Raw genomic sequence first — 18,018 nt, 5'->3', positions numbered from 1 at the left:
AGATGGGTGACCTGTCTCTCTGCTCCTGCTGCTTATGTCTCTCCTCCAGCATCTCCTTCCTGATGCGAGCCATCTCCTTCTTCAGTTCCTGCTCCTCTCGCCTCACTTTCAGGTCCCGATCTCGCTCCTCCTGCACAACAGTCCACAATAACTTAATATTCCACCCCATCTGTCATCTTATCTCCTCTACTTATCATCTGACTAGCTCCCCCACTCTCCTTTTGATCATTTGTTTAGTGCCACCTACTTCCCGCATCATCATCTGTCTAGCGCCACCCACTCCCTGTATCATGATCTGTCTAGCTTCTCCCACTCCCCATATCATCATCTGTCTAGTGCCACCCACTGCCTGTATCATCATCTGTCTAGCTCCTCCCACTTCATGCATCATCATCTGTCTAGTGCCACCCACTGCCTGTATCATCATCTGTCTAGCTCCACCCACTGCCTGTATCATCATCTGTCTAGAACCACCCACTGCCTGTATCATCATCTGTCTAGCTCCACCCACTGCCTGTATCATCATCTGTCTAACTCCACCCACTGCCTGTATCATCATCTGTCTAGCTCCACCCACTGCCTGTATCATCATCTGTCTAGCTCCTCCCACTTCCCGCATCATCATCTGTCTAGTGCCACCCACTCCCTGTATCATCATCTGTCTAGCTCCACCCACTTCATGCATCATCATCTGTCTAGTTCCTCCCACTCCCTGTATCATCATCTGTCTAGCTCCTCCCACTTCCCGCATCATCATCTGTCTAGTGCCACCCACTCCCTTTATCATCATCTGTCTAGCTCCTCCCACTTCACGAATCATCATCTGTCTAGTTCCTCCCACTCCCTGTATCATCATCTGTCTAGCTCCTCCCACTTCCCGCATCATCATCTGTCTAGTGCCACCCACGCCCTGTATCATCATCTGTCTAGCTCCTCCCACTTCATGCATCATCATCTGTCTAGCTCCACCCACTTCTATGTCTCAACATTTGCTTGGCTCCACCTACCTGTATAACCATCTGCTCAGCTCCACCCACCTGTATAACCATATCCTTGGCTCCACCCACATGTGTTACCATCCACTTGGCTCCGCCTCCCTGTATAACCATATCCTTGGCTTCACCCACCTGTATAACCATCTACTTAGCTCCACCCACCTGTATAACCATCTGCTTGGCCTTATGGAATGAATCCTTCTTTTCCTGCTGTTCTCTCCACTTCTTCTCCAAATCACGCTCTCTCTTTTCCCGGTTTTCCTTCACCTGACAATCAACACTGCACTCTGGTTAAAAGTCACTAAATTCTGCATTTACAACAGTCCCCCAGTGTGAGGCAACCGAAGACCAAGATTTATGATGAGGTTATAACATAACTTCATTTGTTCTTCATTGTTTCAATGAATTTGAAAAAACTAAACCATGATCTAACATGGAATCAATACCACTGGTGGATCACTCAGAATGCAGAATTAGTAAAAACTAAATATTTTTTACATTTGTATACTTATCCTGCATTACTCCTTCATGTATTTACTGCTGTCTTTTGACAGAGAGACGAACTGTGTGAGATCCATCTGCTGAAAAAAAAGTTGTTTTAACCAGTATAGGCAGCACCCTCGCACAGTCGACGAGAGAGGTGAATGATCTATGAGGCTGTCCTGGGAGTTAATTCTTTGCCATGAAGTCCCAGCACATCCCCAGATGAATGGCGCCCTGAGTACCGATTACAAACCGGACACGGGAAACGTGGAGGGCGTGGAGCTCACTGACCCAAGCGGCAGTAGCCAAGGCCAGTAGAAACACCATCTTCTTTGTTAGGTCGAAGAAGGAAGACGAGTGGAGTGGTTCTAAGAAGCTGTCCGAAGAGGCTGTAAGACCACATACAGATCCCACGCAGGCTGTCTGAACTTGGCTTTCTGGTCTTCAAGATGGAACGAGCACAGCAAGGCCTGGAGTTCGGGCATTTTCGTCATTCTCCAATCATCCGGGTTTGGAAGAAGGGAGTTGATGGCGACCAAGTATGTGGAGATTGAGCCTTTCAACCGACGTGTGCTGCGCAAGGAAAGAAGGAACTCTGCAAGGAACTGCGGTGACGCTGTCATCGGATCCTGGTGTTTGTCTGAGCAGAATGCCTGGAACGAGCACCATTTATCATCATACAGTCCCCGTGTAGATTGACCATGGGCTAATGCAATAGCCTTGGCTGCTCTAACTGAATAGCCCTTGGCTCCTAGGGCTTTCTGCACATGTGCAGACGAAACCAAGGCAACAGACTGTGTGGGTGGAACAGAAGGTTGGGCCACGCCGGTAGTTCCGGGGGGTTGTCTCTGGCGATGTTTCGGAGGTTGAATAGGCGCGAACAAAATCTGTGTCAGGTTCCAAGTGGCCTGGATCTTTTGAAGAACCCTGGGAAGAAGAAACCGGGGGCGGAAAAGCATACATGTTTAATCCTTCCAAGGGAACACTGAAGGCGTCAACTGACACAGCAGCCGGATCCAGCACCGGTAAAATGTAAGTTGACAGCTGGCAGTTCTAAGATGTGGCAAACAGATCAATGTTTGGGGTGTCGATCGCTTGACAAAGTCTGGCGAAGTGCTCTGGGTGGAGCTTCCTTTCGGTGGGAGACACCTTGTTCGGCCTGGACAGAGCATCTGCCAGAACATTCTTGCAACCTGGAATGTGTTGAACAAGGAATTGCAGGTCTAATCTGTCTACCAGGTCGAAGAATCGGAAGGTCTGGTTTAGAGAGTGGAGAGTACCCTGATTCCTCAGACACCACACCTCGGTGATGTTGTCCATGGAGATGGTCAACTGGGTGCGACGGAGGGTGCTCTGCGAGTGAGAGATGACCAGGATAAGAGCTTCTAATTCGAAGTTGTTGCTGTCCCAGTGGAGTCCATCTCCGGATGACAGCCATGCAACGGTTTGCGTGTCAAAGTGAGCCCCCCAACCCTGTTTGGATGCGTCGACAGGTGCAGTGTAGGCTGTAGCACGGTCAAGGAGACGCCGTCGTCTACCACCGGAGAAATGGGTGTAGGTGAACCAGGAGGTCGATGAGAATCTCTGGATCCTGGCACCAAATGAAGGCGGCGAGAAACCGTTGAATGGGACGGAGTTGAAGGCGACCCCTGGCAGTCAGGTCTTGAGTCGAGGTGAGAAGGCCCTTGAGAGCAGGGCGGAGGTGGGCAAGGATTTTCAACCACCTGTCTCTGGGAACTTGAAGGACGTCCTGCTTCGTGAGAAACAGGCCACCGATGAACTGCAGACAGAGGGATGGGGTCAGCTCCCACTTTGTCTGATTGATGATCTACCCAAACTGATGGAAGATTCACAGGGTAAAATTCCTGTGGTGAAGTAGCAACTCCGAGTCCCGGGTTGTTGAGAAGACACTAGGGATGTAGGGATCGATGTTGACGTTCCTCAGGTGTAGATAGGCAGCCACAGTCTTTGTGATCCGTGTGAAAAGCCACAGGTCCGTGGAAATTCCAAATGGTAATGGGTACCATTGAAAAAAACCTGAGGAAGCGCCGGTCATTGGGGTGGATGGGTACATGAAGATAGGCGTCCTGGATGTCATGGCTGATCAGGGAATCGCCTGCTTTGATTCTTGTCCTGAGCAGCCTCAACATGGTCATCTGGAAGTAAGGAGGACGTACCAGTTAACACAGGTTGAAAATCGAGAGGTAGTGAATCATGCAAATTTTGGTGGTGCTCTTCTTGGAAACCAAAAATATCGGGGAGAAAAGTCATAGAGGTTGTGCACAACACGGGCTCTGAATCGGGTTGTGCACAACCTATATGGCCTCCTTCCGAAGCAAGGTGTCGACGCTGTCGCGAAGGAGATGATATTGGTGTGGTGAATATGCCGTCAGAGTGGACGTCAGAAGAGGATGTAGTGCCAGTGGGAGCTGGTACCCCTGACTGAGGACGTTTGTCACGAACGGGTCCTCTAGTATCGTCCAAATTCTCCAAAACTGCCCTTGTCTCCCACCCATAGACGTGTCGGTGACCGGAACAACTCGGGGTGGGAGGTCCCAGTCGTTGAAGTCTAACGGGTCAACACTTGGATTTCGAATCGGCACCCTTGCTGGAATGACAATCACATTGGGGCTGGTAGGAACCACAAGAGTTTCCATGACCATGCCCTAGGCCATGAAAGGGTGAGGTGTTTTGGGGAGCGTCCTTGAGGGAGGAGCGGCAAGGTTTGTAATTGCCTCTGACTTGGCCGCTGACTGGTGGGTAACAGGGCTCTGAGAGTCATTTCGTCCCTTGCAAAACTGGAGACCCTAGCGTGGGTAGAGGGTATTAAAGAGGGTATGTCCCGACCAGGTTTGACGTAGTAAAGATCGCTTGAACTCGGAATCCCATTCCGTGAGTGCCAAGTACCCTAAAAGTCTAGAGCGGTCCTCAGTTGATTTCGAATTGAAAGGTCATGACGGTCAGTAAGTGGTCGATCCTATTAGGATTAGATCTTGGCCTATGGCTCTGGCGGAGGAGGCAAGAGTAGAGAGTGGTTTAAAAGAACGACGAAGTGGTGGGAATGGTGGAACGAGGTCGGGTTTGACCAGATAGAAATATTTGGTCGACATCGGTGCCCAGGGAGGGAGCGACAGAGGACAAATAGTCAGCCAGCCAATCAGCTACCTGGGACGTATGTCTCAATCTCGGGAGATCTCGGGAGATCTCGGGAGATCATAATCAAGTCAAAAAGATCCCTCCGATGAAGAGGAACAACGGGTGAGCTACTTCTAGAACGACGGCAGAATCGAGAGGACATGGAAGAGTGGCGCTGAGGCATATGACGAATGAGGACGGATGACGAACATCCGGAGCAACAGGCATCAGAGAGTCAGTAATCAGGGACGTTAGTGGCACCAGCATCGTAGGAGGCACCGCCGGCGCTGCTGTGGCTGGAGTTGCTTGAGTAAACAACAACTGCATGAACGCTTGCATCCAGGTTGGATCCATGAAGGGAGACGGGAGCACATGTTGGGTTAAGTGTCCATAAATGATAGGCACCACAGATGTCCAATGCGCCAGAGGCGCTGCAGAAGTCCGAGGCGCCGCAGAAGTCCAAGGCGCCAGACGGCAAGGGAGGTGTAAAAGACATCAGTCATCTATCATGATGAAAGAGGCAGACTCTAAGTTGTAAGCTGTGTCTGGGCGTCGACGTACACGTTGAGTGAGGCATTTCATGGATACTCATAGATAAGGAACAAGGGACTGCAATATCGGCACTGCGCTGTGAGGGTACAAGGCATAGTACAGTCAAGGCAGCAGGGGTGGGGGTCTAGACTAGATTTGTTCCCACGGCAGTTAGAGCAGCGAGGCATAAAATCAATATGACGTACAAACACACATCCGGAAGCATAATGTAACTCAAAAAGTTTCATGTTATAAAAGTTTATAAGAGAAAACAATTACACTAAAAGGTAGGAAAAAAACAATGCCTTAAACATGCCAAAATAACAACTAATTTTAGTGTAATACACGAGACAAATAACAAATTCAAAACACAAAACACAAAACACGAGTACGTGGACATGTGGTGAATTGCACAAATGGAGGGAAAAAACAAAATGGCCGGAAACAACAATACACCTGTAAAGTACTGTGACTAAAGCCACAAATGAGCGATAAACATTACCAATTATGTATGGGAGAAACCCAAAGGTAACAAACCATAAACAATAAACAACATAGCAGCCTTCTGTTGTAGAAACAATGCAAAGTTTGTAAAATAATGCTTTAAATGGATACAATATACGTCCGTCCGTGGAGGTTGACAAAGCAGTTATGTGTTTTGATGGTGACGTCATAACTTCCGAGTCACGTGCCGACTGTGCAAGGGTGCTGCCTATACTGGTTGGCACACATTTTCTTCAGCAGCTGGATCTTACACAGGTCGTCTCTGTCAAAAGACAGCAGTAAATGCATTAAAGGGTAATGCAGGATAATTTGAAAATTTTTACAAAATACCATGGCAACATTGTCTTGTCAGTGGTTGATATTTTCTTTCAAATATGCTTGTTATTCTTGTGGACATACCTGCTCCTCAAAAAGGCAAGAGAATAGACCTTACATTCAGACACATGTCAAACAAAGTCTTCCATCACAGGGTAAGGTTTTCCTTTTTTCTGCAGTATAACAGCATGGCAATCCAGAGACTTTGTCCATCACAACAGACCATTGATAAGTGGATGGACATCATCAGCTCAACTGACCAAGTCCAGAGGTCATATTGTTATGTGGCTGCAGGTATTGTTGTGGGCAGTGATAGTTAGAGGTTATATTGTTATGTGGCTGCAGGTATTGTTGTGGGCAGTGATGGTTAGAGGTTATATTGTTATGTGGCTGCAGGTATTGTTGTGGGCAGTGATGGTTAGAGGTTATATTGTTATGTGGCTGCAGGTATTGTTGTGGGCAGTGATGGTTAGAGGTTATATTGTTATGTGGCTGCAGGCATTGTTGTGGGCAGTGATGGTTAGAGGTTATATTGTTATGTGGCTGCAGGTATTGTTGTGGGCAGTGATGGTTAGAGGTTATATTGTTATGTGGCTGCAGGTATTGTTGTGGGCAGTGATGGTTAGAGGTTATATTGTTATGTGGCTGCAGGTATTGTTGTGGGCAGTGATGGTTAGAGGTCATATTGTTATGTGGCTGCAGGTATTGTTGTGGGTAGTGATGGTTAGAGGTTATATTGTTATGTGGCTGCAGGCATTGTTGTGGGCAGTGATGGTTAGAGGTTATATTGTTATGTGGCTGCAGGTATTGTTGTGGGCAGTGATGGTTAGAGGTTATATTGTTATGTGGCTGCAGGTATTGTTGTGGGCAGTGATGGTTAGAGGTTATATTGTTATGTGGCTGCAGGTATTGTTGTGGGCAGTGATGGTTAGAGGTCATATTGTTATGTGGCTGCAGGTATTGTTGTGGGCAGTGATGGTTAGAGGTTATATTGTTATGTGGCTGCAGGTATTGTTGTGGGCAGTGATGGTTAGAGGTTATATTGTTATGTGGCTGCAGGTATTGTTGTGGGTAGTGATGGATAGATGTTATATTGTTATGTGGCTGCAGGTATTGTTGTGGGCAGTGATGGTTAGATGTTATATTGTTATGTGGCTGCAGGTATTGTTGTGGGTAGTGATGGATAGAGGTTATATTGTTATGTGGCTGCAGGTATTGTTGTGGGCAGTGATGGTTAGATGTTATATTGTTATGTGGCTGCAGGTATTGTTGTGGGCAGTGATGGTTAGATGTTATATTGTTATGTGGCTGCAGGTATTGTTGTGGGTAGTGATGGATAGATGTTATATTGTTATGTGGCTGCAGGTATTGTTGTGGGCTGTGATGGTTAGAGGTTATATTGTTATGTGGCTGCAGGTATTGTTGTGGGTAGTGATGGTTAGAGGTTATATTGTTATGTGGCTGCAGATATTGTTGTGGGCTGTGATGGTTAGAGGTTATATTGTTATGTGGCTGCAGGTATTGTTGTGGGCAGTGATGGTTAGAGGTTATATTGTTATGTGGCTGCAGGTATTGTTGCGGGCAGTGATGGTTAGAGGTTATATTGTTATGTGGCTGCAGGTATTGTTGTGGGCAGTGATGGTCAGTGGCAACAAATGAACTGCCTGTACAATATGGATTGTGGTAGAGCCTGGATTGTTACTGGTACACCTTGGCGTGGTGGAATACCCAAACACTACAGTCAATACCATCAATTCAAAACTAGAAAGAGGATTTTGTCTTTCTGCCACACCTGTTTGTGTCGGAGTTCCATCTTTATCCGAGGATCGTGCTTCTTCCTCTGCTCCTCCTCCCCAAGGCCAAGGTCGTTGAGGAACTCCTCCCTCACCACTGGCTTCTGCATCATGTTGCTCAGTATCATCCCAACAGCATCCTCGTCATCAGAGTAGTTTAGGGTGGAGTAGGGGTCTATAACCATAGCACAAGTATGCATCACTCTGTGACATGATAGCAGTGAGGGCTGTGCTATTTAACACCACAAGTTAAACACAAATAGTGGGTTCTGATGCATTTTATCCAACTGCCATGTAGGTAACTAGTAAGCACCAAACTCACTGACTATCAACCATCCCATTTAATTGTAGTTGTTCTAAACACATCACCAGTAATATACTTGTAGAAATAATTTGGACATAAAAAAGATTGTAATTATATCATTTTACTGCAATGCATTTTTGGAGTAGTGAAGTCAGAATTCTGATCACGTACAAGATTCTTGGTTGTTTCTAGTACATTAGTTTTGATGTTTCAAATATTTTTTATCTACGTTTATTACTTGCCCATGAAGAGATCACTTGTTTAATAAACATACAGCTGTATTACACATTGTGTAATACCAAAGCATGTGCTTATGTCCTTCGGGAACAAGTTTCACAATAAAAATTGAAAACTCTCAACATCGCTGGACTTTTTCAACGACATTGCGTGTAGAGATGACAGATCACTGAGAGGACCTTATACACACTAGATGACACCATCAACCCTGTTGCGAGGCTCACTACACATGACTCAGACATTGTTCTGCCAGTGGACCTTGCAAAAACATTCCACAAATCATGTCGCCACAAGGCGATCTTAGCACAACGACACTCCATGTATATGAATGTTATGGATAACCTTGGGACTACAAAAGTTTCTAAGAAATGGACTCCTGAATTCTGAACATGCTAAAGGTGGACCATTGTGTGGTATGGAAATGTATTTTTAGGGTACAAATATCATATATACGTATCTTGACTCCTACTAATGATTATATCTCTCTTTTCCGAATAGGTAGTGGAAACTTCCTGTGCTGTGTTCCCAGAGAACAGAGAAAACAGCTCACCCAAACACACCCTTACTCTGCGCATGGGCTCCAGAACCATGTGACCAAACGCAGTAACTCATCACTCTCTCTATTTTCCTACTTAATGGTCCATAACACATCAGTGGAAAGAGGGGAAGGCCGGGAGGGTACTCATTTGTATGAGTCAGGATAAGTATAAATGATATTTTTACTCTAAGAAATACATATTTTATCTTTTCCTGACTCATACTTATGCTTGAATCTCACAGTAGGTGGTGGGTTCCACCTGTATGTGTGATTAACATCGGTCTGTTCTATAAAACCCCATAGGAACGTTGTTAATCTTCTGTGTTGTTTCTTTTTTGGGGGTACCACCTTCCTTTAATGTGGGCAGCAACAATGTAAGTAAAACATATAGATTTGTGGATTTGTAGGGTTTCCAAGATTCTAGAATCTTGTTCCCTTAAACGATTAGGGTGTTAAGAGAAGAGCAATAATCTTAACACAATTGTTTCTCACTCATGTGCTAAATTACATATTAAAACAGGGGTTATGGACCCTCAGTCGTTGGTTATGGAACAGTAACCTGACGTCAACAAGTCTACTTGATATTGGGCGAGTGTGATCTTTTAGTGTCGTCTGGTAGGATTTGTGCCACAAACAATGGTCCGAATTGGTGAATACCAGCTAAGACTTCTGTGGCAAGGTCTCTGAGCTAGTGATTGGCAAAAACTGTAGCTGATTTCCAGAAACAGCCTTCCATAACTGTGGTATGGAGAAGTGCCAAAGTTGAGGCTAAGGTTCTTACTTCGTGAGGGTTGGAGGCTGAAGGGGGGTCCATTCCCGCTGCTCTGTATGCTCTGAGAATAACAGCTCTCATCCAGAATGAGATAGCTTTTCTGAATACTTCTGTGTGTGTATTCCTTAACAAAGGAATAACAGGTCTCTTTAAACCTTGTCTTCTAGATTAGACTTTTGTAGGTATATTCTTAAGGCTCTGACCGGGCATAGGGATAAATCATTTGTATCATTTGCAACCAGGATGGAGGAAAGAGCATGTCTAGTTGGCCTGGTAACTGGTTCTTTGCAATAAAGTCCCATCTTAAGCCAAAGTACACTGATGTGTTGTTAGAACTGTCAAATGTAATGAGATTGAAGTCTATCGCATGGATCTAAAGACATTCTGGCTGCCGTAGCTAATGCCTGAAGAAATAGGGTTTCCAAAGGCGTCCAAAGTCAGCCTGCTTGAGAGGTTCATATGCATCACTGGTTAGGTGTTGTAGCACTATATTCAGGTCCCATGCTGGGGCTCTAAATATTTTCTGTTAGTCCTCAAGTCCGAAAGATCTGAGTAGAGCTTTTCAGTTCGGGAACTTTAGTAAGTTTTATTCTGTTAGCCATAGTCAGTTCAGAACTGATAGCAGCCAAATAAGTGCACAGTGTCAAACCTTTAAGATTCCTTGTACTTCTTAAGTGACATAGGCAATCTGCTACTTGTGGTATAGTAGCTTTAGCTGCAGAAAACCCTTGGATCACGCAAACTGGTCAAAACTTTTCCATTTATCGTCATAGAGATTTCTTGTTGATCTCCTAGGTGCTAAGGACACTGACTTTGCTGCTCTAACAGAATATCCTCTTTTTACGAGACAGCTCTTGATAAGTTTCATACGTGATGTTCGTATAGATCTGGTTTTGGCTGGACCTGATTGGAGTGAGAATGTAGCAGTAGATTTGGCCCGATTGGAAGCTTTAGTATTGGATTCCCTGATAGTCCGACAAGTTCTCGCCTGACAGTAAGGTGCTACCAAAAGTAGCTGTAGGAGGCTCTTGTGTTGGATTTTTTTTGTAGTATCCGTGGTATCAAAGCTGGTAACGCATATGCATTTAGGCTCTCCCATGATATTGACAGACCATCAATTGACCAGGCTCTTGGTATATGTCTTGCCGTTATCGTTAAGTTCAGATTGTCTACCAGCTCGTAAAGTTGAACGTCAACTTCAGGAGGGTCTCTGATTTCATCGTGCCTTAAACATTTATATTGTATGCCACAGTTGAACAGTCTGTTCTGATCATCAGACGTTGGTTTCTTAACTGTGGGGCCCAGTGAAATATTGCATGGATTACTGCCTCGTATTCCAGATAATTGATGTGTTAGAGCTTTTCTGCTTCTGACCATAGGCCTGCTGTTTACTTCTCCGTATTGCTGTTACATAGCCATTACACTATATTTGCTATAATATCTGTATTAATAGCTGGCATTGGCAATGTACCTTGTGTAAAAAAGGTAGGTTGTGCAAATGTATTAGGTAGTGTAAACGCTGGTGGCTGCAGGAAGGCAGGAGCCTGCATGAATGCTGGTGTGGTGTAAACAAAATAATCATCAGATATGATGTATAGAATAGTGCAGAAGATAATCCAAGCAAAACATTTTGTTAAAAAAGGTTAATTTTGGATTATGGAGCACAGGAAAAAATTCCATCTACGCAGATAGCATGAAAATGAGAGAGTAATGAGTTACTGGTCTTGGTCACATGGTTCCGGTGCGCATGCGTGGAGCAAAGGTGCATTTGGGTGAGCTGTTTCCTCTGTTCTCTGGGAACACAACTCAGGAAGTTTTCACTACCTATTCGGAAAAGAGAGAGATAAGCATAAGTATGAGTCAGGATAAGATCAAATTTAATAAGTATCAACTTTGGACTTGTTTGAAGTATTATTCTCTTCAATACAAACGGACTATGCTGTGGATCGTGTCAATGTCTGCCCTATTCACACACGACAGTGAAATTCTAAAAAGTTTTGAACAGCAAGTAATAAATAGAATACTAAACTCCCTGCCATGTTATGACTATTTTTGCTCGTCAAAGTCCAGAACTCTTCATTCGTTTCATAAAGCTGGTATGACACAGGAGCTCATTTAGTATTCTATATATAGATACTGAGAGAAAGCTTTAACTGAATACTTTCTAAATCTCATTGAAACCAATGACAAATGTAATTTATTTTAACCATTTCCCAAAACTGCTATTCTTGATGATATATACGTAACAACATACTTTTGTACAGAATAACCAGTCTTACTTGAACAAACTGAATGGGGAAGATGCTATGTAAACATGGAGTCCACCTCACTGTTTCAGTGTGTTTATACTGGTATTCCTAAAGACAACTCAATGCAGAAAACAGGAAAACACTGCTGATGGTGCTCTTCTGTACCTCTATTTGGTATTTTGATCTTTGACCTTGGTGTGACATCCAGCTGCCAGTCATTGACACTGTTGTCAAGGAGATGATCCCATTCCCTCTTGACCTCTGCCTGCACTGCCCTCTGATGCCAAGGGTCATCTTCATCACCATCATCATCCACCTGAAGTTTCTCTTGCATCCAGTTGCTAAGCAGGTCTTGAGCTAAAAACAAAGTTATGCACATGCAGAATTTGAAACATGTAACTAGTCAGTTCTCACCAGGGATCCGGTGAATGAACATTTGTGTGTTGCTCACGCCCACCTCATATTTGACAGTTGCTGGTGGACGTTCATGTATGAATAAAAAAATAAAAGAATGAAGTCAAGGGTCACTTTCACAACATATATCATATTTTCTTGAGTACACTGCAGACTTTTCCCCCAAAAAACACACCACAATGAGTCTTGGTGTTTATTCCCCAACACAAACTAAAGACATTATCATGAGCATATAACACCAGAAATACCATGTCAACAAATCTGTACTGAAAAACACAATTAATCCTGTTATTACGCTATCTGTGTTCATTGTATATACAGACTAATGTTTGTAATCTATTTTATTAAATTTATTCAAAATATCATTCAATATTGTTAAAGGGGCACTGATCTAACGCAATTCCCCGGACTGGTTGTTGCCTTTGTTATTGTTTTTTCCCCCGTGAGTACCCGAATGATACGCAACGCAACTGAGCGTGACCAGAGACTGGTCTACTGTCTGTAAGGACAGCTCAATAAACTTGGAGGCTGGAGGCAATATTTGTTTTACGCACTTTTGCATAAACACTGATTGGTTAACTGTGATCTATAAAGATTTCGACAAAGGGCGCATGTTAATTAATTTCTTCAGCCTAAACCAACAGGCAAAAAGAACAGCGGAGCTGAGCTTTCGGCTTGCGTCGATAATACGATTACTACTCCCTTGTTGTCATCCACGTGTTCTCGTATAACCTACACTTGTGTATTTGTCGTCATTCACTTGATGCTCAGTTAATGAATTTATTACAGGTACAATTAGTGGCAGCACCACTTAGATTACCTGACAAAGGTTCCCATTTGGCATTTATTGTGTCTGGGGGTAATTATTCAATCTAAATCCAGGTTTGAAGTGAGGTGGAATGTGTGTTATGTAATATGCACGTGGCAGCCCAGCAAGAGATGAATGATCAGTTGATTTATTTTATTTTGTAAATCAACGGATCGTTCCTAGTCATCAAAGGATTAACAGAAAATACGTTGATTGATTAATCACTGTTATCTTGCACAGTGGATATGTCAAGAGTGAGTGTTTACATGTCTAGGTTTACTAAAACAAAGGGAATACACTCATATCATGGCGTGAAGTGCCGATGTAAAAACAACATACTTTGTTCAAAGGGTTAACTGATAATACGTTGATTGATTGATCATTGTTATCTATCACTCAATGGATTTTTTAGGAACCGTGGACGTTATGAAAATAGTTGTCACGTGGGCTTTCTCAGCCGACCATTTAGACTTGACACCTATGTAAAACACCTGAAACAATCCAAGTGATCTGTTGAGAAACGAACACGGGTTATAATATCCCGAAACGATATATATCTTTTAAAATATTTGATTGTTACTGAGACACGTGACATCGAATAAGTTTTTTTTGTACAGCTGCAGACGAGTGGGATATTGTTCCTTTGTGTGGATATTCACGGATACATTCTTCGAACAAGGAAGCTGCCTAAAATTTATACACATAAATTTGGTGGGTTGTAATTATGATGTTTGCATTTTGTTTTCCTTCATTTGAACCGATTCGTTCTTGTTTTTCTACGTTTTGGTTGGGAAATTCTTCAATGCGCGACAGACATTGTTTTCACAGGTCTTTTCCTTTGTAAGCGTCAATTTGTAAAATGTGATTCTCTCAGGCAATTTATAAAATGTGTAAATATTTCAGTCATTTAGACTAAAAAGTCTGTGTAGATTGATTAAGACGATCAAAAGGGCCTACAAACATCACAACAGATTATTAGAAGCCAAACAACATAGAAATGTACTTTTCAACGTAACATTTTCAGTCTCTTGGTGATGACATTAAACATCAAAATGTTTGGAATTCGTTATCATAATAATACAGATGGAAATGTTTTTCAGTCACTCGAAAACTGTATTTCATTTTGTTGATCAATGTGACCATACGCCCTTATTACTACCCATTAAAGTGACTAATGCGCTTACGAATGGCGCAGCAGAGGTCGCGAACTAGTCTATATTTCTGCTCTACATCCGGGTACTCACTGGGAAAAAACAATAACAAAGGCAACAACCAGTCCCGGGGAATTGCGTTAGATCAGTGCCCCTTTAACATTAATTTCGGAGAAATCATGTGTGAAGTGATCGTAGACTGCACAACTCCTGTTATTTACAGCAACAACATGAACAACGGTCAGATTACCGATATTGACACCTTGACATGACCTAAAGCTGATAGAGAAAGGATACAATAATCATAAACGCCACACTTTGACTCATTAAAATTCTTATTTGTTGTAGTTTGACTATCATATATATATGCCAACATAACGTTTTTGCAAGTCTGCAGGAAGTCTCCCCGGTGACATGTTAAATTGTTCCATGCATAAAAACTATCCGGCAATAGCAATCAGCTGTTCCAAAGTGCTACTCTTATGGTTATTATTATTATAAATATATATGGTAAAAGCTGCAACTAAAATAACACAATACTGAAATATATCATGTATGATAAAATAATAGTTTCAAATACATTTCTTCCTATCATTGCATCAAAATTGTCTGAGTTAGTATTATTGTGTATGCTGTTCCAAAGTGCTACTCTTATGGTTATTATTATTATAAATATATATGGTAAAAGCTGCAACTAAAATAACACAATACTGAAATATATCATGTATGATAAAATAATAGTTTCAAATACATTTCTTCCTATCATTGCATCAAAATTGTTTGAGTTAGTATTATTGTGTATGTATTAATCGAATCACCGGTAGATTGGTAGAAAATATGTGTACATGTGATTGCTATTTCCGGCTTAGACTACGAGAAAATAGACACCTTAATTCTAATTTCTGCATATAAAATAATGCCTAGCAGAACAGTAAATACAATTTAAATGGTTAATCATCATGTCTGCTGATATTTTATCTCAAATTTCACATTTTTATTGACCAATTTAAGTTTGTTAACACCTGAATTCCTTGAAGGGATAGGATGTAGTTTTTTACCATGAATTATAATATGATGTTTTTGATAGTACACAGTAGTCCATGCAAGTTGTGTATACACTGAGCAACAACAAAAGCACTTGTCAGCCTGACTTGCTTCTCTTCATTTTATATCCTTTCTTATGATATTCAGTCTCAGGTTGTAATGTCCAGAAAGCATTTTCTCAAAAACATCCTCTTGGCAATTTTTAAAATATCTGGTTTGCACTTTTTCAAAGCAGACATTTTGCAGTCACAACCAGACATGTCCGGACACTATCTATCACTTTGATCACATTTGAACAGAAAAGATTGTTTGGGCATCAAGGCAGACATGGATAGTGACAGGTAACCCCACCTTCTGACAGAGCTGAATCATGCTCTTGCACTTGTTGTCTTGTTTGCAGGGCTGCATACTTCCCTCTCTCCCTTCCAGAGTAATGGTTCAGCCCAAAGACAGCCTCTGTTGCTTTGTCTGAGGCTTGTTCCACTTTCTAAATGGAAGGTTGAAGTAATTTTATCACAAGTGAGTGAGTGAGCAGCTTTCAGCACCACTTTTAGAATTATTTCAGCCAGACCACCCTGAGGGAGCCAGGGAATAGCGTCACAAATTGTACCCATGTGAGACATCCATCCTGGGTCTTCAGCATAACAAGCCAACTCCTTAATGAACAGACTACCCCACCACCCCAAGTATCCGGAGCAATGTACATGGTGTACAAATCAAGAATTAAATATTCGGAAAACTGCTGTAAAAACATGGTTAAAGTTAAATGTATATGCTGTGTAACTAAAAGTGATTACCATCAAAATGTTTTAATAGTTTTAGCACCAAATTAGGGTTGGTTGGATGATATTTGCTCTCAGAATTATCAGTGTACAAGTAAGCCAATTGGTAACTTTAGCGTATGTACAAGTCATTGAACAATTGCACCTAGCATGCTTATATCTAACTGTCATCAACCAATTTGTGTATGGATCAATCGACCTACCTTTAGAATACAGTACCACAAACTTTTCAAACATGTGACAATACGCTATGACGTAATTTGTGGTATTTTGTTGCCAGTCACACCGGCGAAATAATGCCGTGTGACGTCAGGGGTCATCAAGTGTGCATAAGTTCCTCCCAGTGATCTATCATCTCTTCACACGATGTTATTGAATAAGACCAGCGGTGTTGAGAGTTTTATTATATACATAATTTATTATATATTATTTTTTCGGTTCATTAATTTTCATTATTATGAACATGAATGCAGTTTATTGGGGATATTATATTGGCGCTGAACACATCGAAATGTCGCCAGTGTTAGGGTAGGCTACCCTAAACTCTATCCTTAGCCCTTGGATCCCCTTTACGATCAATCACCCCTTTACGATCATTAGGGTTAGGTACCCATTAAGTGGCTATTGGATTACCCAAACTCTATCCTTGGCCGAGTGTGCATTGGGATCATTCGTAAGTGTCCGTAGACTAAAGTCACGAGACACCATGCCTACCCATAACCTTCGTAAGTGTCCATCACCTATTCGACCCTTTTCGTTCAGTTCCGTAACGTCGTAGGCATGACTAGGTAAATTTACACCTTGTTTCGCGTCAGACGGATTCTCACAAAAACTGGTTGCTTGTCTTTGAGATGTGTGACCTACGGCAGATATTGTTGTTGTGGTACTGTATTCTAAAGGTGCTCCGGTCAATCAAATCTCCAAGGTACAGCGGTATATTGAGGTGCAAATGTTCAGCAAAACGTATTGTGATATGTTTGTAAATGTAGCAATATATAGGGGAAAATATAAATAAGTATATTTATGTGTTCCTTATCAATATGGAGATGAAAATAGTATCTTTCTGATACAATTTGCCTCTGACGATCTTTTTATCAATTAGCTCAAGAGTAGTAGAATACCGTTAGCTAACAGTGTGATTGTCCGATATGGATCTGTTACACGATTTAACAAACAAAAACAAGCCTTACTTTTATCCAATCCTGAATATCATCTTGGGTTTTGCAGTTCTGAAAAAGAAATGGTGAACGGATATATACAGATTTTATTTTTATTTACAGTATCTCTACATCAAAATGTCGAAAATATAAACAAATGTTAGTTCATCGCAGTTTTCAAATAACGAAAACGACAAGCAGCTGTTTAAGCAACGCTGATGTTGTGGTTCGGTTAGCAGGTGGTTAGACCATCAGTACAACTGTCAAAGTCACTAGCAAAAGGCCAAGTTGGCAAGTTTAACAATGAAATTTTGTGTAGCGACTGTAATCATGATGGCACCTGTGAGCGAGAATATACTCTTGAAGAGGACTTTGGGGGTTGCCTTTTCCATTTATAAAGACCAGATTTATGAATGTCATCATCCATCGCAAATATTTCAATACGTTCCGTAGCAAGTAAGGCACTTGTTCATGCAAGCCGCCATGTCTAAACAACACGGTTGTATTAAAAGAACCCAAGTAGTTTCAACGAAACGAAGTTTATGCAACTCATCATGAAGGCACAAGCGAAATCGTAGCAGCAGCACATTAACAAAATATTTCCATGTTTATTACCAATCTACAACACGAAAACATTTATGTAAAAGATGTATGAGTGTGGAATAAGTGACATAAAAGTGTTTGTACTTTGTTAAATGTCTTCGTGTTTAGCCTTCGATTCCTCATACATGGTACGATCATGACAATATGTGTGATGCCCATGCATGTGTGGTGTCCCCCGCTGTCATATTGCCGGAATAAAAGCG

The 18,018-nt window shown here is 42.3% G+C and overlaps 1 protein-coding gene and 1 pseudogene across 1 annotated transcript in view; both read right to left on the bottom strand.

Moving 5' to 3' along the window:
* LOC139458336 (coiled-coil domain-containing protein 191-like) overlaps positions 1–17,699 on the bottom strand; it is a 38,034-nt gene extending 20,335 nt beyond the window's left edge. The window contains exons 1-7 of the mRNA XM_071239724.1: positions 17,553–17,699; positions 17,246–17,284; positions 15,625–15,760; positions 12,022–12,213; positions 7,756–7,931; positions 1,158–1,262; positions 12–130 (exon numbers count right to left, since the gene is read on the bottom strand). Coding sequence (XP_071095825.1) covers positions 12–130; positions 1,158–1,262; positions 7,756–7,931; positions 12,022–12,213; positions 15,625–15,760; positions 17,246–17,284; positions 17,553–17,639 — 854 coding nt within the window. The 5' untranslated portion in view covers positions 17,640–17,699. The remainder of the gene's footprint in view (positions 1–11; positions 131–1,157; positions 1,263–7,755; positions 7,932–12,021; positions 12,214–15,624; positions 15,761–17,245; positions 17,285–17,552) is intronic.
* LOC139458002 (uncharacterized) lies at positions 1,665–4,797 on the bottom strand (annotated as a pseudogene).
* Positions 17,700–18,018: the final 319 nt, after the last annotated feature.

Source organism: Haliotis cracherodii, unplaced genomic scaffold, assembly GCF_022045235.1.
Source record: "Haliotis cracherodii isolate W230 unplaced genomic scaffold, xgHalCrac1.p SCAF_12, whole genome shotgun sequence".
Taxonomy (NCBI): Eukaryota; Metazoa; Mollusca; class Gastropoda; order Lepetellida; family Haliotidae; genus Haliotis; species Haliotis cracherodii.
The sequence above is the reverse complement of the archived record's forward strand: the minus strand, read 5'-3'. Positions and strand labels throughout refer to the sequence as shown.